The sequence below is a fragment of the Phyllobates terribilis genome, unplaced genomic scaffold (genome assembly GCF_046119375.1).
Source record: "Phyllobates terribilis strain yellow unplaced genomic scaffold, ASM4611937v1 Scaffold_1__5_contigs__length_1240528914, whole genome shotgun sequence".
Classification (NCBI taxonomy): domain Eukaryota; kingdom Metazoa; phylum Chordata; class Amphibia; order Anura; family Dendrobatidae; genus Phyllobates; species Phyllobates terribilis.
The window spans coordinates 819,298,220-819,321,772 of NW_027362761.1; the positions used below are offsets into that span (position 1 = coordinate 819,298,220).

At 38.9% G+C, this 23,553-nt stretch overlaps 1 protein-coding gene across 1 annotated transcript; it reads left to right on the plus strand.

The window, feature by feature from the left end:
• Nucleotides 1-2,217: 2,217 nt before the first annotated feature.
• On the plus strand, nt 2,218-16,364 carry AMBN (ameloblastin). Its single transcript, XM_073655276.1, has 9 exons — nt 2,218-2,271; nt 2,810-2,860; nt 5,388-5,435; nt 6,499-6,612; nt 7,335-7,556; nt 8,462-8,551; nt 10,784-10,834; nt 12,381-12,425; nt 15,837-16,364. Exons 1-9 carry the CDS (start codon nt 2,218-2,220, stop codon nt 16,362-16,364), a joined length of 1,203 nt encoding a protein of 400 aa, XP_073511377.1.
• Nucleotides 16,365-23,553: the final 7,189 nt, after the last annotated feature.

Sequence of the window (23,553 nt, forward strand, 5' to 3'; positions counted from 1 at the left end):
AATTATCTTATAACCCCTAATATCTTATGCAGCCTTATACAGCATTTGATAATGGGTCTTATAAAACAATCAACCCTTTTTAAAGGGTTTTTCTAAAACTGATATCCACAAGATAGGTCATCAATAGCGGATCAGTTGGAGAAAGCTGCCACCCAGCACTTTCTTCGGTTAGCTGCTAGGAGCTCTGACGGCATCTGGATGTAAGCATTGTGACAGAATGGAACATCATAACTCGATGCCACTGTTTAGTGGGCACTTTTGGTTGCTGCAGAACAGCTCCATTCATTTGGATAAAAAGTGTTTTGTAGTAACCGAAAGCCTCTAAACTGTGTAACAGAGCGATGGCGTTCCTCTCCACATCACACTGCTTACGTCTAGCTGCTGCTGTTGCTACAAGCATGACGTTTGCAAAACTGATCTCTAATTCTAACATACAGTATGCTAATGTTAAATAATCTATCAATGGCATACAGCTAATTGCAACAGACCACACGCCCGCTAAGGGGCCCGTGAGTTGAGCGAGCCTGTTGCCAAATGGCACCCCTCACCCACCTCTGCCACCTCAATTTCAATGGGAAATCATACAGTGGGGCAATCATACTGTGTTGGTGGGTTGTGGGGTCATTACACTGTGTTGGGACTATGGGAGCAATTAGGTGTACTATGGAAGCATCATATTATATTAGGGCCACATAATTTGTAGAGAGCTGTGGAGGCCAACATGCTATAAGGTGAGGACTGTGAGGGCATCATACTATTTGTGGAGAGATTGTTGGGGCCATCATACTATGAAGGGGGGAATGGGTGCATTTTACTGTGTTGGGTGTACCATGGAAGCATCATACGGTGTTTTGGGCACTGTGGTGACATCATATTTTGATGGGGGCATTGTGTGTGTGACGGTACTGTGGGAGAATTTACTGTGGGGGTATGATACTGTGGGGGGAGGCATTGTTGGCAGCATTATATGCATGGCAGGGATAGAGATAAGTGGAGATAAGTGGAGGGCCAAAATTAGCAGCAATACATGTGCTTCTCTCTGGCTTTAAGAATTGGGAGGTATATACTTCTGTGGCTGCACCTATGCACTGTGATCCTGCTTACTGTGCCTAATTTTGTTGGGGGGGTTAATAAGAGGGAATCTATTATGTGTGCCACTGTCATCAACATCAATGTAGAGGGAAAACCCTTTAAGCTAAGTCCTATTACAATCTTCTAGTGTTGGAACTTACAGAGGTCAGCTATAATATGTGCAGGAACCTGGTAGCAAGTATTCAATTTCACTACATAACCGTCACAAGGAAAGGGAGTATTACACTCTCCCCAACTAAATCATTGGGCTGTTTGTTCCTCTGGTTAATAGATAAAGATCCCGGACACAAATCTCCATCTGTTAATTCAGAATTCCCTAAAAGGTTTTTTTGTACACTAGACAAACAGTTTCATTTAGTTGTCAGCAGGATGCAGTGTCTTTAAAGACAATAATGAACATATGCACATATTGAATTAGAATGAACTCCATTGTAGAACTGCATATCGAATGGAAAACTGAACCCATGCCTTCAATGTATAATTAAAGTAATGAGACCGTATGAAATGCTTTGCATGCATTAAAATCCACCTCAACTAGTTGCGTCATACTTTAATAGCTTCTTTCTTACCTGATTGGCTGTGGTTCTCATTTAAGATGGTTTAAATTGAAGTCTTGGCAGATAATGGACATTTGCTTATGGGATCATAGCAGATCTTTACAGAGTAGAATAGTAGGTGTCTGGAAATTGAACTGTAAGGTGACGTTTTATCTGGTATGTGTGAAGTATCACAAGTATATCCAATAGATTAGGGCACTTCTGTGCTAGAAAACCTGTGGGGTCCATATGTAGTGATTTTTCTTAAATCTTTTGTACTGGGGCTGGAAATGAAACATATTAATGCGTCAATCTTTAATATTCTTAGACTCAGTGAAAGGCATTGTGTTATATTGGAAAACGTCTGGCTCTGGCCATTAGTCCACACGGCTTTGTGTTGTCTGAATATATAACTTACAGATTTAGCAGAACATTATCAATGTATGTCAATCAGATACTTCATAAAACCTGCCTAGTTGGGGTCCGTTACTGGGATCCGGAGCTTGGTCTAGCTTTAGTTGCCACTTACAAGACTTTGTAAGACTATTTCTGATGACATATTTCTTGGTATAGATACCTCAAGAGAACAATGGAGGAACTGGCAATGATGCTGTGCATGTTCGGAACAGTTTTCACCTATCCAGTAAGTACATTCTGCCACTGCATGGTATACTTTTTATAAACATGGTAACCTATGGGTGGCATACTCAAGCCTCTGATGGGACATAAGTCAGAGGCATACAATGGGAAACCTCTACTTAATACTAATTGTGAATGCAACCTGTGATACTAGGAGGGATATTGTTCGGATAATGACATCATATTGACATATATTTCCAAGGCACCACCTCTTCAGATGACCATTAATCTAGTCTAGATTTTTTGCAGCAGATTTTTAATTTCCCTAGTCCCTATGAATAATGGCCTTTTTTTTCTTCTATCAACGCTTCTATCATTTTCCACAATAGTGCCTCCAATATTTCATAGTATTGTCACTCATTATTAAAATGCAGTCTGACAAATAAAATTGTGCAAGAAATAAGTCACACAGAATGGCAATCATTTTATTCTTGATTTGGCTTTTTTTCTAGAACGAAAATACAGTAATAAATACTTGTATGTACATTATGTAAATATGTAAGAGGAATCGGAGTATAATGATATAATTTATTTTGCTTCAGACATATCCTCAGTCAGCGGGAACACATGGAATAGCCAGTATGAGCCTAGAGGTAAGTTCTTTCACAGCTCTTAGGAGGTAAGTAAGTGTATAAGTATGCCAATATACTGCGAATACTAAGAGCGTGGTCACATTCTGTAGGAAAACAAGCAGCCAGACATTTCCCTTTCACAACTGGGCAATTTTTCGTTCTTACAAGATAGCCTTCACTCCCCTTCTTCCCAAAGTAATATATTTTTGATTTTTCAGTCGACATAGCCAACTGAAGGCTTGTTTTTTGGAGGACAATTTGTAGTTTTGAGTGACAGTTTTCATTTTATAATACAATGTATTAGAAAACAAGACTTTGTTCGGGTTTTGTTTTATGGTAAAATGGACCTGAAAACACAATTTTCCGGGTTACTACAATTATGGCAATACCAAACTATAACAACAAACTATGTCACCATTTTCTGAGGTCTCTAATGTTTTCATTTTTCTGTTGATTGCACCACATGAGGACTTGTTTTTGTCATATGGCAAGCTGACAATTTAATTGTTTTATTATTATTCATTTTGAGGTTTGTATGATGTTTCGCTTTTTATTGCATTATATAGCAATAACAGCAAATAATTCTGGGGTTTTGGGTTATTTTACTGTTATAGATGTGGCAATAACAGTTATTTTTTTTTATTTCTTTATCTTTAAAGAAGGGTAGATTAACGATTACAATTTTTGAAAACAAAATTTAGATTGGTAATGCTATTTCTAAAACTATTTGGCATTAGAAGACTCAATTTAACATACATCATACGAGGAGGTTTTGTGGAATAGCAGACCTTCAATATTTCTAGCATACGAAAATAAACCCCACTGGCACGGAAAGAAGTATTGATTGTGACAAGTGCACGTGATAAGTTTTAGCAGAGAAGGTTTTGTCATTTTGAAATTGTGATTAATAAAAGTTACCCTGTCATGTGAAGACTGGAACTTCAGCAAAAACTTTCCAAAGACATCTTGTTTTTGCAGCATAATGCGCAGCACACAAGTCTCTTATTGCCCTGCAAAAATGTAATGAATTGTGCAGTTGTGACCAAAAGTTTTGAGAATGACACAAATTTTGGTTTTCTCAAAGTTTGTTGCTTTATTGTTTTTCGAACTTTTAGTCAGATTTTTCTCTAGTTACTGAAATACAATTACCGGCATTTCATATATTTTTAGAATTTTATTAACAAATGCATCAATTTTATGCAAATAAATATGACATAAATAAAGAATGGTATCTAAGCATCCTCCAAGGGCAATGTTTCTCAACCATCCAGGAGCAATTTAGTGATGAACAATGTTTTTTCCAATATAAAAGAGCACTATGTCACAAGGCAAAAGTGATAACTAAGTGGAACAATCCCACTGAGAACCTGTGGTCCATCCTCAAAAAATGGGAGGACAACCAAAAACAAAGACATTGTGATTATCTCCAACTATTGATTAGACAAGAATAGGATGTCATTAGTCAGGATTTGACCCACAAGTTGATATCGAGATACCAGGGAGAATTGCAGAAGTCATGAAAAATAAGGGTCAACTCTGTAAATATTGAAATATAAGAAAAAAGTTTTTTTATCAGCTCACCCTTAAATTGTCCACAGCAGGTGCAGTTATCCACGAAGGTGCAGGGAACGGCGTCCAAGTTACATGCAAGATTGATCGAAAAATGTCCAGCACATCTTCTTAATGTTTTAAAAAAAAATTCTTGCTTTATTCAAATCCTCATAAAAACATTTGTAGAGATCAAGACAGACAGGGATAACCAATCCAACATAAGTTTCATGTTCATGTGTTTTTGTGAGGATTTGAATAAAACAAGAATTTTTTAAAACATTAAGAAGATGTGCTGGACATTTTTGGATCAATCTTGCATGTGGCTGTAAATATTGAGTCTTTGCATAAAGTTCATGTATTTGTCAATACGTTTTAAAACTTATGAAATCCTTATAATTGTACTTCAGTAACCAAAGAAACAGGTGACTTAAATAAGCAGTAAACTTAATGAAAACCAAATTTTGTGTTATTCTCTAACGACTGCACCACGTATTGCAGTAAATAGAGAAACGGATGGTCTCCTGTGAAGACCAGCCTGCTGCTAGACAGGAGTGCTGAAATACCCGCTATGGAAGCTTTCAGCAGGCCCCCAGATGTCATGGCAATCCAATCAATACTCCATGTAAGGAGTGTGCACTTAATGAAACTCCTCCATACATGAAGTGGGCACACTCCGCAGTGCATTCACTTAATAGGCAACCAGCATGGGATGTACTAATACATCCTATGTTGGGAAGGGGTTACACGAGGGGTCATTGAAGGGGTAATTAAACTGCAAGTGCCAGAGTGGTACCAACAATACCAAGCAGTAATGAGCAAGGTTATGTGTGGTTGGAACTGTAAGGTCCATCTGTGGTACGTGCTCCTTATGGCATCTGGGCTTGCAAACTGGGAACCTCACTATGTTCATTGCTATGGCTTTGCTTCGTTTTCATTGGTGTGTCTTACCGTTTTTTGTTACATATAAAAAACATTAATGATAATTTTTTTAATTTAGACACTGCAGCATCAGCAGGCTGCCAACAAGCTCGCTGCTTTGCCTCAGGTAGGAATCTATCATTATATATAAAAATGGAACATGAGAAAATGAGAATAAGAATCACAATGATCAATTAATTTAGCCATACAAGTGTCACTATAATAACGTACAAGCTGTGCCATTCCAAATTCATCATCGCTACTTTTGGTGGTACTCTATATAGGACACCATTTTGAGGATGTCCTCCATTGAAGGGTCAACAATGAAGGCCTTTAATGTAAGTCTTATGTTTGTGTTTTGATGATTATGTACCAAGAAAAGTGATGAGAAAGAAAACATGTGCAGAATAGGGAATACACAAACTGTTATCTCGGAGGAGATGACAAGTCCTCTTTAAAAATGTATGCGGTTTTACCATGTGACAGTGATATGTGCGATTGTAATTTACGGTACTTCAAGGAACCCCAATGAAATAGAAAAAGTCCGCTCTGACATAACATTTGCTCTTTAATAGTCACAGATGAACAAATCAGAAAAAAATCTGCCTATTGCCATTGCTGAGACATATGTATCATTGTATTTAAATTTTTTAAGTATTTTGCCTGATTGTGCCTGGTATTTAATAGGGAATTTATCAATGAAATGATGCAATGACTCTCCCTCAGGGCAGGTGCACACAACCGTTTTCTCTCTATCTGATAAAAATAGTCTGAATAATATCAGTCAGATTTTCTCGGACGTGGAGAGAGGAAAAAAAAAGTTTTGCCACCCTCTCCGTTCTGTCAGCCCGTAAAATTCGGACTGCACTTGGATTTTCATGGACCCATAGATTTGCATTGCAGATTTTGATCCGACAATCGGATCAAAATCAAACATGTGCACAGCCCCATAAAATATCATGGCTACGAGCACTATCCTTGAAAACCACGGATTCCACTCGTCCGATATAGTCGGTCTTGTGTACGAGACCTAATAGAGACATAATAATGAGTTTATATGAAGTTTTTATAATATTTTTATTAAAAAGAAAGAGTATCAAAGTATTTTATTATACAGAGTTACAAATAATAAATTAATGTTACAGTTTGTTATTTTTTCATGTTAAAATTTATCTTATTTTTTTCCTTAGTTTTCAAGATTTGGATATAATGACCCTTCTTTAACTCTATGGCTACATGGTCTATTACCGGCACACACCACATTTCCTTGGCTTCATCAATCTCAGCTGCCAGACAACCAACAGGTATTGTTTCTTGAGTGTTGTATGTTATATATATGAAATTAATGTTCTTCTAATCTCAGTATAGGACCTCCTCATTAGCCTGTTTAGGAAACATCTAAAGGGAACTTTGCAGCTTATTCATGCTGCCAAACCAAAGGACAGCATGAATCAGAGACTTTTCAAGCAGGTATCTTTTATCCGGAAACGCAGCGGGATTTCAGACAAAACATACATTTAAAAGCCAGTTGGGGGTCATGCTGCTCGGGTGACCAGTCAAAGAAACTGATCCCTGGTGACTTGTACCCACCTCTTTTGAGTGACAGCTCTCTTCCTATACCCATACGAGGGGAAACAAGTCACTCAAGGGGAGCGGGGCAAGAAGAAGCTTCCAGACTATCGGCTTCTTGGACTAGTTATCCGAGCAGCATGGTCCCTGACCGATACTCAGAGAAAACATACATTTAAGAGTAAAACATACTTGGCTGAAATGACCTTGAACCACAGGCAGCATGAATCAGCTGTCAAATTCAATTTAAAGGAAAGTTTTCAAACTTTAACCAAATCTGATCATTTTATGTCTTCTTCTTAAAAATTATGACAAAACTAGGGGAACATACAACCCATTAGAGCAGCACAGAGCATTTCAGAGTGCATATCTTGTAAGTAGAAGACAACAGGACATGATAAGAGGAGGGTTATTTCACTGTCAGTTTTGTCATCACTTCTTTGTATTTGTTTTGTAGTTTGAATATGCTTTGCCCATACATCCTCCACCTTTACCTGGTGTAGCTGATCCAGCAAAACCAGGCCAGGATACACAGACCATACCACAAAAAACACCAACTACTGAGCAACTCATGCAATCTGTGTTACCTCTGGGATTCCCAAATCAAGCTGATCCAACTCTGAGTCCTCCAAGGGGCGGTCCAGCCGATGGTCAAATCCAAACGGTAGCATTGTTTATGGTAATCATTACCACTGCAAAGTTTTAGCATATGGCTTTATTAAATGTGTTTCGATATACTGTACACTTACACACAAACCTGTGATAAACTCTAACTGTCGAAGACATTATCTACTTTGAATCATGATGACTTTTAGAAGGGGGGCCTCAAGCCCAAATCAAAGTATTAAAGGGAATCTGTCACCATGTTTTTGCTACCTCATCTGTGAGAAGTATAATGTAGGAAAAGAGACCCTGATTCCAACTATGTATCACTTAGATTACTGTGCACAGCAGTTGTGACAAAATCAGTTTTTAGATGTAGCATGTAGCAGAGCTCAGAAAGCTAACCTCGCCCACAATACAGCTTTCTGTGTACGTCGTCTATTGACAGTGAGCTGCTTATCAGAGAAGGGGGCGTGGTCAGACCAGTGTTCATGCAAGCTGTAATCCAGGTTGTGATAATCACCTGGTGATAAAGCATTTATTGTATTGAAACAACAGCTCCCAGCCTAATAAGTGATACATCCCTGAAATCAGTGTCTCAGCCCCTACCTCATGCTGTCCTCAGATTACATAACAAAAACCTGCTGACAAATTCTATTTAAGTGACTCACAGGCAAAAAACTAAGTGAGGCTTCTATTGTTTTTTTCTATAGAAGGGAAAGTCATTAAAATCATAAATTGGCACAATATTAATCACGGGGATCTGGAGGCCATAAATGGTGAAGACCCTGAGTATTTGCTTCTTTTGCTTTCACTATAATTAAGCCCTGTGTAGTGACGTAATAGTAAAGTTGCAATTCATGCTCCTTTTTCCATATGTTACATGTCTTTGTCCATGAACATATGGAAAGACTAGATATTGGCATACTTGTATATTATTACATTAATTTTACTTATACATTTTCTCTTTTCTTTCTTTAGTACCAGACAATAATGAATAAATTACTGCAACAGGGAGCAGCAGATCCTATGCTAGACCCTGCAGCTGTACCACCCGTGCAACAGCATCATGTGAGTCTGAGCTACTGTATTTATCATAGCTCACATCCGGCAGACTGTACAAGTAGCTCATAGTAGATGATAAGGTGCGGACATACACATTAGATCAATGGCTTGTTAATCTACTACTGTGGAATACAGAATGTGGAGGTGTCCCGACTTTCCCTCATGGCGGATGTCAGACGTAAGACTCAGGCTGTTGAATTTCAACATACTTGATCCGTTTGTTCTCAAGAGAGAAAAGTTGCTGAAGAGGTGTATGGTAGCCCATTCACATTACAAATTGTTGGCCAAACAATTGTTCATTCAACAGCAATCTCCCTTGACTCAGCTATACACAGGAATACTTGGCTCAGTGTTGCTGTGTTCTCAATCATCAAGATGCTGCCAGACTCCTCAATAGCCGCTTATTCTAAGGAAAACAAAGGAATTTCAACGTCCTTCTGTCTCCAACATCATCTGTTGCAGGAAAGTCAGAGAGGTTCTCATGCTAGTGGCCTCCATACTAGGGAGGAGCGAATAAGACAAAATTGGAATTTGCCTGTTTGCTCGTTTTTTCCCATGAAATCAGAAATTGAATGTCCCTTAGGCTATGTGCCCACGATGCAGAAATACTCCGGATTTTTCCTGAGCGTTTCTGCATCTCCCTGGCAGAAAAAACGCATGCGGATTGTTCATGCGGATTGTACATGCGGATTGTACATGCGGATTGTACATGCGTTTTTCCTGCCAGGGACAAGCGGATGTGAAGTGTTCTTCACATGCATTTCCGCATGCGGGTTGTCAAGCGCGTTCCTAGCGATTTTAGCATCACTTGGAAAGTGCTTGACAACTTGGTCACACTATATAAATCCATGCATTCGGCATGGATTTATATAGTGTGACCATAAAAGAATGGTAAAAAATAAAAAATAAATATTATACTTACCTTCTGATGGCCCCCGGTGTCCTTAGTGATCCGTCTTGGTTTGCCGGCAGCTCGCGGTGGACTAAAAGGACCTGCCATGACGTCATTTAGTCATGTGACGGGTCACGCGACCGCCCACATCAGCAGTCACGTGACCCGTCACATGACTAAATGACGTCATGGCAGGTCCTTTTTAGACCATCGCGAGCTGCCAGCAAGCCAGGACGCATCGCTATGGAGACCGGGGGCCATCAGAAGGTAAGTATAATGTATATTTTTTATTTTATTCTTTTTTTTACAGGTACTATGGTACCCGGGTCCAGAGGAGAGTCTCCTCTTCTCCAAACCCGGGTACCATCCGCACATTGAACGCATGTATTCTGCATGTCCTTATCTAGTGAAGCGGAATGCATGCGTTCTAATGCAAGTCAATGGCGGAAAAAACGCCACGGTTCCTCAAAATAATTGGTAGTGCTGCGGATTTTTCCGCAATGATAATCCGCAGCGAAAATTTCCGCAGCATGTGCACAGCACATGCGGATTATCATTGGGGAACATGGCAGACCTTCTACCAAGCGTTTTTTAAGCGTTTCTGCAGAGGAATTTCCGCTGCGGAAACGCTTAAAAAACGCATAGTGGGCACACAGCCTTATTATGCTCTGGGGTCTCTCCAGTCCCCATAGCATAATAAACATAATATGTAGAAAATAATAAAAATCCTTAGACTCACCTCCCCACTCACTTTGCTCCTCAACGTCAACCCGTCTGGTCTTCATTGCATCTTCAGATCAGCATCGACAGTGCTAAAATCCCTAGGCTTTGGTTGTCAAGCTGAGGCTTCCAGGTTTGTTAGACCCATGAGTGTTCAGTACATGCGTGCGCAAAGGTCGCGGCACAAGTGACATCATTCATCTCAGAATGGGCTGTGACCTTTGGGGTGCCTGTGCAGAACCCTCTAGGGCCTAGCAAACCATCCCCGGGCCTCAGATGCTGAACATAAAGTTTAGATTTTTTTTAACATTTTGATGGCCTTTTATGGTTTGGAAAAATGGCAGTCAGCAGCCGCCATTTTCCTGAATCCATGTAAAAGTGAATTACAAAAAAATCGCATTTTGGTGAATGGAGATTTTTGTAAAATTCAATTAGAATTCAATTCCACTCAAATGTATTTGCTCATCTCTACTCCATACAAATTAGAGTGTCTGCTGATCCCACCACTTTTGGCTTTGTAGTCCTTTATTTTTCTCTGCCTCTCCCTTTTTCTTTCTATCTCTCTCTCTCTTTGATATTTAGATGTTGGCATGTATAGCTTCATCATTACATCTTTTTGTTTTTAGCCATTTCCTGGACTTTATCCTTTCTTTATGAATTTTGGAGGAGGACCTGGAGTAAGTGAAGTGTTTTATTTTCATGCAGGCAATGATTATATACATATATATTTCCGTAAGAAACACTAAATACCCTCTTTTTGCGTTCTATGGTTTTACAAATCAGGACATAATGGAAAAAAACATCTGGTCCTTAGAAGATCTTGAAATTAGGTACAGTGAATATAAAAAGTTCACACACCCCTGTTAAAATACCAGGTTTTTGTTGTGTAAAAAATCATACCAATAAGAATCATTTCAGAACTTTTTTCACCTTTAATGTCACCCATAATCTGTAAAAATCCATTGAGAAACAAACTGAACTCATTTTGACAGGGAAAATAAAACTAACAAAACTAAAATAATGTGGTTGCATAAGTGTGAACACCCTCTTATAATTGGGGAAATGGTTGTGTTCAGAATAAAGCAAAAAATGAGAATAAGCTCAACTGTTTATATAAATGTGATATGCTGGTGCACATGACAGCATACAAACAAATGTAACCTAGAACTGAGATAAATGTTTTTGTGGTTTTCCTTTATTTTAATAGATGTAACAGATATTACTACTAACAATTATATCTATCTGTTGTGCTATGGCTGTAAAAAAAAACAAAAAAATTCTACTTGTCCACATCCACAGTATGCACTCATTATTACTATCAAGGACATCATTCACCTTTATTAAACTACTTAGGATGAATCACCATATATAGCTCTTTAGTTAGTTTCTTGACTCATATTCAAAACTACTTAAAGGGGTATTCTCAATTAATTAAATTTCTTTAATTAGTTAGACCATATGAAAATAAGCAAGTTTGCAATTGACTTGCTTTTTCTATCTGCCCTCATTCTCCTGCTAGGAGAACTTTTATCTAACATAGTGTACAGCTGATTGTAAAGTGCTGCGGAATATGTTGGCGCTATAAAAATAAACAAAATAATTATTATTTTCATGAAGTTCGGCAACTAGTGCCTGCACAGACCTTTGCCAAGAGCGCTGAGTAGTTACATTCCAAATAGGGGTTAACGCCTAACATACTAGCCCCCTTACTCTAGCCAATTGATTTCTATACAGCAGTTAGCTACTCAGTTACCACCCCCTCTCTCTCAGCTCCTTACAAGATACTGTTATAAATTGACAAAATCACAAGGCCTCACCATTTGCTGCTTCTGAAGCAGGGCTCCTAATTACAGTTTTCACAGTCCCGGCTCTCACTGTCCAGAGCTGTGTGCTTGTTCAAATGTACTGCTATCTCTATAGGTACAGTAGTATGTAGTCAAATGTAGTGATAGAGTAGAGTCCAGAATAAACTACTGATAGCAGAACGTGTTACAGCAGAACTTGTGCTGAACTTTATAGTTATACTAATTCTACAGATCTGCTACTGATCAGAACTGTCACTCAAGGAGAACTACCTGCACCACTGGAAACCAGGAACTAAGGCAACTTTAAGGAGACTGCATAGCTCTGAGCTGCTAAAGAGACAACTTGAGAATATCGCTTTAATGTAATCAACTACTGATTAATATTCATGCCAATTTAATAATACTGCTTTTGTTAAAGGGACCACCAGCCAGGCTTGGAGCCATGAGTTCAGAAGAAATGCAGGTACAAAAAGCTTTTGCTGTGAATTGGTACCATACATCATTACATTATTTATCATAATGGCAATATAAAATGAAGCTAGCGATCTAACTCTATGAGACTCTCTTTGAGACCATATCCTGATATTTAAAGGTCTATTACCAGGTCAAGGTGGCCTCTTTTGGTCCTTATTTTATTCCTACTGTTCTGCTGAGTAGGCCTTTTTTTAAAAAAAATCCGTCTTTCAGTTCAATTCATCTGGGACTGTTCATTTGGTGGTAATTTTTATGGTCTTTACCAAAGGGACATGATTCACAGGATTCTCTGGGGGCGTGTTTTTAGGTTGCTCTGCATGATTACCCTGTGAGCAATGCCCGCTTGGTAACCATAAATAAAAATGCCCATATCTCTGAAACCATATGGTGGATTTAAGTAAAAATGGAATACTCAGGGTAGCAGTGAAATAAGAGCAAAACTGTCTACTTTTGACTTGGTGACTTGGTGACAGATCCTCTTTAAATGAGTTGTGTTTATAAACTTACCAAAATGCAAAATCACAAATATATTATGCAAATAGTGATCGGTTAACCATAAAATTAGATATCATCAGCCAACATTCTCATATCTATGGTTGTGGCTCAGCTATCTTCCAAGGGAAAGGAACATGTATCGCTCAAGTTACATATTAATCTATCAATGTCATAGGTGTTGTTATAAGTGTCTTGTAGCAATTTATTCTCCACACTCACCCAATAATACAATATGCTGAGTATTACATTGACACTGCTCGTTGAGACTAATGAGTGTTAGTAAGAGGGCTCGCTCACACCACTGTATTTATCAAACAAGAGCTATCCAATTTTTTTTTGGATAGCATTCGGACTAATATTATTTAATGGATCAGCACTGATTACAGATTTTTTTCACTGACTGAATCTGTCTGTGAATAAAATGCTGCGATTTCACTACGAAATCGGAAGCCAGTCACTCATTAAAGTCAATGGTGTATGGAAAACATTGGACTGCACTTGGATTTGCACAGAAAAAAAGTTGATCCAGCTCCAGTTTAAAATGTAGAAAAAGTCTTTATTTGATCATTTTTAATATTAATATATATATATATATATATATATATATATATATATATATATACATATATATGTAACGAGTTAGTACATCTTATAACAATTGAGTTGGACAGGAGGAAAAACCATAGGTAAAGAAGACCAAACGCGTTTCGAACACTATGTGTTCTTAACCACTTTGCCGCCTGGGGCATATTAGTACGCACTAATGGCTGTCAACCCCGGTTCAGTGAGGGCTCCAGCGCTGAGTCCGCACTGAACCGGGCACATGTCAGCTGATTCTTACAGCTGACATGTGTCCGCAACAGCTGCGGGTGGAATCGCGATCCACCCGCGGCTGTTAACATGTTAAATGCCGCTGTCAATCTCTGACAGCGGCATTTAACATCGCCGCGCCGGAAGCGAGTCACTTACCCCGCCCATCGGTGACCCCGTCACATGATCGCGGGTCACTGATGGGTGGGCATGACAACCCTGGGTCTGCAGCAGACCCCAGTGGTTTTTATGTGCTGATCGCTATGAGCGCCACCTAGTGGTCGGCGCTCATAGCACAGGAGCATTTCTGCTACATAGAGGTGATCTGCTCATCACTTCTATGTAGCAGAGGCGATCAGACAAGTGCTACTTCTAGTCTCCTATGGAGACTATAGAGGCATGCAAAAAGTGAAAAAAAAAATGGTATTAAAAATATTAAAAAAATTTAAAAAATATAAAAGTTTAAATCACCCCCCTTTCGCCCCATTCAAAATAAAATAATTTAAAAAAAAAACACATACACATATTTGGTATCGCCGGGTTCAGAATCGCCCGATCTATCAATATACAAAAATAATTAATCTGATCGGTAAACGGCGTAACGAGAAAAAAATTATAAACGCCAGAATTACGTTTTTTGTTCACCGCAATATTGCAATAAAATGCAATAACGGGCGATCAAAACATCGGATCTACCCCAAAATGGTTTCAGTAAAAACTTCAGCTCGGTGAGCAAAAAATAAGCCCTCACCCGGCCCCAGATCCTGAAAAATGGAAACGCTACGGGTCGTGGAAAATGGCGCCATTTTTTTTTTTAGCAAACTTTGTATTTTTTTTCAATACTTAAATAAAAAAGAACCTATACATATTTGGTATCTACAAACTCATAATGACCTGGAGAATAATAATGGCAGGTCAGTTTTAGCATTCAGTGAACGTGGTAAAAAAAAATAAAAAAAAACCATCTGTGGTATTGCACTTTTTTTGCAATTTCACCGCACTTGGAATTTTTTTCCAATTTTCCTGTACATAATATGGTAAAACCAGTAATGTCGTTCAAAAGTACAACTCATCCCGCAAAAAATAAGCCCTCACATGGCCACATTGACCAAAAAATAAAAACGCTATGGCTCTGGGAACAAGGGGAGCAAAAAACGAAAATGCAAAATCGGAAAATCCCAAGGTTGTGAAGGGGTTAAACTCGGTTTTATGAGACACTAGTCAAGAAGAATGGTATATATAGAGGTGAGCATGATTAGCATGCATGTTAAATTTCAAACACCTGATTCAGCGTTCAGAGGTGAGTATACGGAACAAAGAAAAAAGGGGGGAATCTTGAGGAAAAAAACATTCAAGATTCCCCCCTTTTTTCTTTGTTCCGTATACTCACCTCTGAACGCTGAATCAGGTGTTTGCAATTTAACTTGTATGCTGATGATGCTCACCTCTATATATACCATTCCTCTTGACTAGTGTCTCATAAAACCCAGTTTAAGAACACATAGTGTTCGAAACGCGTTTGGTCTACTTTACCTATGGTTTTTCCTCCTGTCCAACTCAATTTTTATTGGATATACTATCTCGTTACATATATATATATTTTTTAAAAATGATCAAATAAAGACTTTTTCTACATTTTAAACTGGAGCTGGATCAACTTTTTTTCTGTGCAAGTTCAATCCACGTTTGGCAGGAATGGGACTCCGTGCTCCAATCCTGGACTACAATTGAAGTCTCTCAACAGGGGTGAGCTGAAAAAAAATCTACTCTTTGTCTACACTGCACTTGAATGACATTTGATTTCTGCGGACTCACACAATGGAGAAGAAGCTGAAATTTTGTTCTCCATCTTTCCTCACAGTGTGCTACGATTCTGTCATTCGAGAGAATTGGGCACACTATGCTGACACTTGGAACAAACTCTGATCAGAGTTTGATCAGAGTGTCATCTGCATAATCAGCCCCATTCTTTTGGATGAGAGAATCTGACCGTAGCCATCTGACCGTAGCCTGAGATTGAATATGACGAACTAGCAGGAAAATGTATATAGCATTCTCTTTATTTATGCTAAATGCATGATTTTGTGTATTCTAGGGTGGACAGGCTGGTCCGGCTCATGCTCTTAATTCCTTGTATACAGGACTGCTAGGAATGGGACCTGGATTTGGAAGATTACCACATAATCCTGGCCCTGCAGGGGACTTCACTGTAGAAGATGATTCTCCTGGGGCAGGAATAAAGCAAGCAAGCCAAGGAGCAGCAAAGAACGCAGTTGAAATTCCTTCAGTTGTAGGGTCAAATCCTTCAATAGCAGTGTTTGAGGGCGTTCCACTAAGTCAAGGAGATGCCACATTATTCCCTAATTTTAATCATCCTAACATGGCATTTAATCCATTAGGGCAAAGTAAAATGCCGACAGCAGTTACTCCAGCCAATGCCCCAAAAGTAACACTTGATGTTGCTCCAGGATTTGCTCCATATGGTATAGATGACACCTTAAATTTTGGTGTTCAGAGAGAAATCCCCACTAATGTAGACATAACTCACACAAACAATGCTATTGATACACCTATAATGCATAGTGACATCCATCTACAGCATCATTATTTCCAGGAGCCATAACACCAAAGATATATGAACGAAATGCTCTACACAAAGTGAATATATTGTGCAATGCCTAGTTCTGGGCCTAAGAGATGGTACATGATTCCAAGATTCCAAAAATCATACACTGGTCCCTTAGGCCATACACTAGGCAGAACACAGGGTATTCTGGTCTGTTGGAGTATTTCTTTAACAGTTAACAAACACTTTCTGGCTGCTTTATATTATTAATATATGCAATAACTCTAATTAGTATTAATTAAAATGAATCTCATTAATACTCATCTGTTAATTTAAACACCTTTTATAAAATATTCTACAAACCACCAAGTAGAGTGGTGTGCGATTCATCAGAATTAAGTGAAGGACTTGAAGCAAAACAAAAATATAGAATTAAATAAATTTCAAAATTTTCATTTCTGCAAAGGCGCTGGTCAGACTGTTTGGGTTTATTTTGGAGATACTCATCATGAATATTTATATATTATATCCAAACATACCATAGATGAAAAACTCTAGCTCAACAAATAATATACCATAGAAAGCAATAGCGCTGACATGGTTCCCTTTAGGTACCATCCCACATACAATCTCTTATGAGTCCGGTTGAGATCCACTCTTTGAGTGGGTCGGCAGTAAAGGTAATTTGTGGAAAAAATAAAAGTTCCAAATACAGTCTGTACAAGAGAGCCTAAATATGGCATAACTGCAGGTTCAGACTGGCCCACGATGGAACAGGAGAATCCTTCGGTAGGCCCCTGTGAAGGAGTGCTAATGAGCAGTTATCTTACACTTGATTCACAATTTGCAAAAAAAGGTATCATCTAATTATTCATCAAACAAGCAAAGCAAGCAACAAATTAATATTACATGAAAGCAAAAGTAAATTTGCATATTAGGGTCAGATTATTTTTGCATGAAGCTGAACAGTGGGCCCCAAGAACTAATGTTATTGGTGGGCCTTTGCCAACCCAGTCCAGCACTACTTAACGGTCATACACATGGACTATTTGAATCACTCATATTGTTTTTAAACTTTGCTTCACCATAGACTTTAGATATTTTTATGCAGATCCTTGTAATGCATTGATAGTGAAATGTACAATGTCATTGAAACTTTGCACACCGTTGTCCAAGTCCTGTCCTTGAGAGAAATAAATCTTCTTGACTTAACAATATATTGTTTGACTGCCACTGACACTACATGTAAAACATTTGGGCTTTGTGGAATTCCATGCAGATTTCATGCATTTTTTTTTTTAACGTATGCAATGTTCTCCAACTGTTACAAATGTCTACCTTCCTTGATCAATTCATATCTGTTTATAGAAATTGCTATCACCTAGTGGAAGATCAATGTAAAAAAATAATAATTCCAATCCATTATATGGACTAGGTAATGGATTCTACTATATTTTCTTGCTTACTTGAGTGAAATGCTCCAAAAGAATATAATTTATAATACAATGTGTGTGATGTTATGTGCTAAATGTTATATACTGTGTTACTGTGTGTTAGTGGAATTTCTCTTCTTATTAATAAATACATTGTGGCATATATAATGCATTGCTTTTAGGCATTTTTATTTTTGTTTTTTGGGAACTAACCCCTTAATGACGAGTGTTGTATGAAGCTTGTCGGGAACAGTTACATGGATCGGGCTCAGGAGATGAGCCTGCATCATTCCTAGCAGATGATGGCTGTGTTATTCAGCCATAACAGCCTCTAACAGCAGAGAGTAGAGTCAGGCACTGACTGCTGCTGTTTATTTTGATAAATGTCGCTGTCAATCTTAAACAATGGCATTTACATCATGCAGCACAAGGGAACATGGTTCTAAATGACCATTGGCCCCTCCATGATCTCGAAGTGCTGATGTGTTGTAATGGCAGTCAGAGGTTTGCTGAAGACCCATATGTCTGCCATGATGGTGCTTCTTTGAAGACCAGTGTGTAGCTGGGCTTCATAGGAGGCTTTGATTGTTACTATATAAAGCAATAAGGATGGTATCACTTAAACCATCATCTTATCCAACAAAAAACAAGCTACCATACAGCTCTGGCAATGGAGAAATAAAAAAGTTATAGCTCTCAGAATATAGTGATGCAAAAACAATTATTTTTTATATAAAATAATTTTTATTGTGTAAAAGTGGCAAAACATTTACCATACGGTAAACAGTAGGAAAAAAAAAACAATTCCTGAATTGCTGGTTTTTGTTCATTCTGGATCACAAAAATCAGAATAGACTGCGATCAAAAAATATTATGTGACTGAAAACGATACCAATAAAAACGTGAACTTGTTCCACAAAAAACAAGCCTTCACATGACTTTGTCAGCAGAAATATAGAAAAATTATAGCTCTCATAATATGGTGATACAAAAACTTATTTTGCAAAAAAAAGTGTCTTTTAGTGCGTGACAGCAGCTAAACATAAAAAAAAATATAAATCTGGTATCGCTGTAATCGCACCAACCCGAAGAATAAAATCGTTTATTCACCTTACCGCTCGAGGAATGGCATAAAAATAAACAAAATAAATTCTTGACCTGCTGTTGATTTGTTCATTCTGCCTCTCAAAGATCGCAGTATGGCTCAGCTCACATTTATCCTCCGTTCTGCAATGAGCACTTACAACGGAATTTCCAAGTAAATTTCGGAAATACTTGATTCAGACAGAACCCCCGGAGGAAGATTCTCTATAATGAGGCAGATGAAGACACTGTGGACACCGTCTGGCATATGATCAAGTGGTGTCCATCTTTTTAAGTGTGCATAAAAGTGCAATTGGCCATAGCTTTGTGAACTTCTGAAAAGAAGAGCAAGACTGAACATAGGCCAGACGGAGTCCAGAGTAAGTGCACTGGCTCCTCGCCCCCAAAAAATTAATCCAGCAAATTTTGCACTCCCAAAATGCCACCTCCCTTCTATGCCCCAGTGTGCCTAAACCACATTTAGCTTCCACAAGTTTGACATTTCTGTAGCGATGAAAGCCTGCCTAATTTATGGATGCGAGTCTCCAAAAGCACAAGCTGGCAAAATGTACGGGACACTACAATGTACTTGGCACTACAATGTACTGGGCACTACAACGTACTGGGCACTACAATGGCAGATGTACAATTTTCACTTAGAAACATCCATTGCTGCTCGTTTCTGGAAAACACCCATGGAGTCGAAATCATCACTACACCTGTAGATGAATTCCTAAAGGGGTGTAATTTCCAAAATGAGGTCACTTGAGGGATGATTCTGCTCCAAGAGTCATACAGTGGGTACGGAAAGTATTCAGATCCCTTTAAATTTTTCACTCTTTGTTTTATTGCAGCCATTTGGTAAATTCTAAAAAGTTCATTTTTTTCTCATTAAAGTACACTCTGCACCCCATCTTAACTGAAGAAAAACAGAAATGTAGAAATTCTTCAAAATTTATTAAAAAAGAAAAACTGAAATATCACATGGTCATAAGTATTCAGACGCTTTGCTCAAACACTCATATTTAAGTCACATGCTGTCCATTTCCTTGTGATCCTCCTTGAGATGGTTCTACTCCTTCATTGGAGTCCAGCTGTGTTTAATTAAACTGATAGGATTTGGAAAGGCATTCACCTGTCTATATAAGACCTCACAGCTTACAGTGCATGTCAGACCAAGTGAGAATCATGAGCACAAAGGAACTGCCCAAGGAGCTCAGAGACAGAATTGTGGCAAGGCACAGATCTGGCCAAGGTTATAAAAGAATTTCTGCATTACTCAAGGTTACTAAGAGCACAATGGCCTCCATAATCCTTAAATGGAAGATGTTTGGGACCACCAGAAGTCTTCCTAGACCTGGCAGTCCAGCCAAACGAGATGCAGTAGGGAGATTGGAGAAAGTTCCACAAAGTCAACTATTACTGCAGTCCTCCAACAGTCAGGCCTTTATGGCAGAGTGGCCCAATGGAAGCCTCTCCTCAGTGCAAGACATATAAAAGCCTGCATAGAGTTTGCTAAAAAACACATGAAGGACTCCCAGACTATGAGAAATAAGATTTTCTGGTCTGATGAGATGAAGATAGAACTTTTTGATGATAATTCTAAGTGGTATGTGTGGAGAAAACCAGGCACTGCTCATCACCTGCCCAATACAATCCCAACAGTGAAACATGGTGGCAGCAGCATCATGCTATAGGGGTGTTTTTCAGCTGCAGGGACAGGATGACTGGTTGCAATTGAAGGAAACATGAATGCGGTCAAGTACAGAGATATCCTGGATGAAAACCTCTTCCAGAGTGCTCTGGACCTCAGACTTGGCCGAAGGTTCACCTTCCAACAAGACAGTGACCCTAAGCACACAGCTAAAATAGCAAAGAAGTGGCTTCAGAACAACTCTGTGACCATTCTTGACTGGCCCAGCCAGAGCCCTGACCTAAACCCAATTGAGCATCTCTGGAGAGACCTGAAAATGGCTGTCCACCAACGTTCACCATCCAACCTGATGGAACTGGATAGGATCTGCAAGGAAGAATGGCAGAGGATCCCCAAATCCAGGTGTGAAAAACTTGTTGCCTCATTCCCAAGAAGACCTATGGCTGTACTAATCAAAAGGGTGCTTCTACTCAATACTGAGCAAAGGGTCTGAATACTTATGACCATGTGATATTTCAGTTTTTCTTTTTTTAATAAATGTGCAAAAATTTCTACATTTCTGTTTCTTTTTCAGTCAAGATGGGGTGCAGAGTGTACTTTAATGAGAAAAAAAATAACTTTTTAGAATTTACCAAATGGCTGCAATGAAACAAAAGGTGAAAAATTTAAAGGGGTCTGAATGCTTTCTGTACCCACTGTATAGTGCTCCATCTCCCTTGAATCTCGCTGTGTGGCTAAGCAGTACTGTACAGCCACATATGGGGTATTTCCACATTCAGCAGAAATTGTGTGACACATTTTTGTTCAATTTTTACTCATTTCCATATGTGAAAATGTAAAATCTGAGGCTAAAACTAAATTTTTGTGGTAAAAATTTAATTATTTTTTCTCCACTGCCCAATGGTATAAAATTTTGTGACACACCAGTGTTGTCAACATGATCACTGCACCCGTAGATTAATTCATTGAGAGGTGTAGTTTGAAAAATAGAGTCACTTGTGGGGGTTTCTGGTGTTTTGGCTTGTCAGGGGCTCTTCAAATGTGTCATGGCATCCGCAATTTATTCCAGCCAAAATTGTGCTCCAGAATTCAATTTGCACTCCTTCCCTTCCGAGCCCAGCCATGTGCCCAAATAGAAGTTTTCCACCTCATATGGGGTATCAGTGTACTCAGAAGAAAATGCACAACAAATGTATGGTCCATTTTTTTCTGTTACCCTTGTGAAAATGAAAACTTTGGGGCGGAAGCAACATTTTTGAGGGAAAAATTTTTTTTTTTCATTTTCACCGCTCAAAGTTATAAAATTATGTGAAGCATCTGTGGGTTCAATGTGCTCACCACACCTCTAAATACAGTGAAGAGCAAAAGGGTAACAATGTTTTGAACCTTTGACTTTCAGGCTACATATCTGATCATCCACTACTGCTTCGAACATGAGATTACCATCATTTTATAGACAATCATTTTGGCTATCACATACATAAATTTGACTTGCAATTTTTTAGCATATGCAGATTCTTAGCATGTCACTGCATTGTTACTGTTTTGCTCCTGGTGGTGGAAAAATCTTTTTCTTCCTGTATACTACAAAATATAACCTGTTCTCACATTCCCTAATAGCTCAGTGTGTTACTAGGCTGATTTGGGGTATTTTCTGTCATATAGGCCCTCAAAGTCACTTCAAATGTAACATAGTGTCACGGGTGTGTCAGATGTAACAGACAGTCGCTCTGCCTCTGGCTGCAAAAGGTCACTGCGTTTGGCATTGCAGACACCTTCTTAATAGTGATGAGCGAGCATGCTCACTACTGCTCGGTGCTTGCCCAAGCATCTCACTGCTCGAGATGCTCGGCAATCGCCGAGTATTTCCGGGGTTGCTCGGAGGGAGCTCGGGTCTCCTCCCTGCATGCCACTCACTGTAATGCCATAGCCATGTTGGTTGTGGCATTACAGTGATTGGCTGGCCACACAGCGTCATCAGGTCTATATCAGACCTGGCGCCGACAGGCTCGTCACAGTCATTCCAGAATCAGACAGTGTAGGGAGAGGTGCAGCTGAGCTAGGGAGAGATTTGCTTGTTTCTACAGTAGTTAGTCTAGGTGTACCAAACTATATTAGAGACACATATCCATCTCAACAAACAGTCCTTCTGAGGACAAATCCATCTGCAGAGATAAAAAGGCAGGCAGTGTATATAGGCAGGCAGGGTATATAGAAGACTACAGTGCACATAGCACAAGAGGCTCCTTTCCAGTTATGTCTGCTGCTGCTGTTAGATATTTCTAGAAACAGACCCAGGTCTCAGGGGCCAGGAATACATTTTTTTGGATCTTAATCCTCATTATTTGCTTAAAAAGCAATCCAGAGAACACAGTTGTTCTGCGCCATTTGCTTGTTGGCACTGCAGAATACAGCCAGGTCCTTTCCATATTACAGCTCTAAAAATCCAGCTATTTAAAACTGTGGTTTGTCCGTCACACGGATCACATATACACTGTGTTCCAAATTATTATGCAAATAATATTTTCTCAGATTTTCCCAGATTACCTATATGAATTGCAGTCATTGTAATTTTCCAGTCAAATAACTATTAGAGTACAATTGAAAGGTTTTTGTACAAACTGCCTATGATAACAGTATATTTTTTAAAAAATAAAAAACTCAAACTGCATTCAAAATGCATGTTCCAAATTATTATGCACAGCAGAGTTTTCAACCTTTTCATTTTAATAAAGAACAAAAAAATGGTCATTTTTGAAATTATAAGCATTAGCAGGTTATTACAAACTGAAATCAAACAGTTTTCAACTCAAAACTTTATTCTAGGTGATGTTACATTTGCACATAGGACCGCTTGTTAGAAAGGAGCTTCTGAACTCTCTCGTCCATTGAATTTGTCAGGTTTTGGATGGTTTCTGCTTTAATTGTTTTGCATGAGGACAGAATACCCTCCCAGAGCAGTTGCTTAGATGAGAACTGCCTCCCGCCATCATAGACACTCCTTTTGATGATGCTCCAGAGGTTCTCAATGGGGTTGAGGTCAGGGGAGCATGGGGGCCACACCATGAGTTTGTCC

What these genes read in the sequence shown, in the direction of transcription:
- AMBN (XM_073655276.1), top strand. Translation starts at nt 2,218, where the DNA reads ATGGAGGAACTGGCAATGATGCTGTGCATGTTCGGAACAGTTTTCACC. An exon ending in AAACGGTAGCATTGTTTATG is followed by an intron (nt 7,557 to 8,461) that starts GTAATCATTACC and finishes TTCTTTCTTTAG; the next exon opens with TACCAGACAATAATGAATAA. An exon ending in ATTTTGGAGGAGGACCTGGA is followed by an intron (nt 10,835 to 12,380) that starts GTAAGTGAAGTG and finishes CTTTTGTTAAAG; the next exon opens with GGACCACCAGCCAGGCTTGG.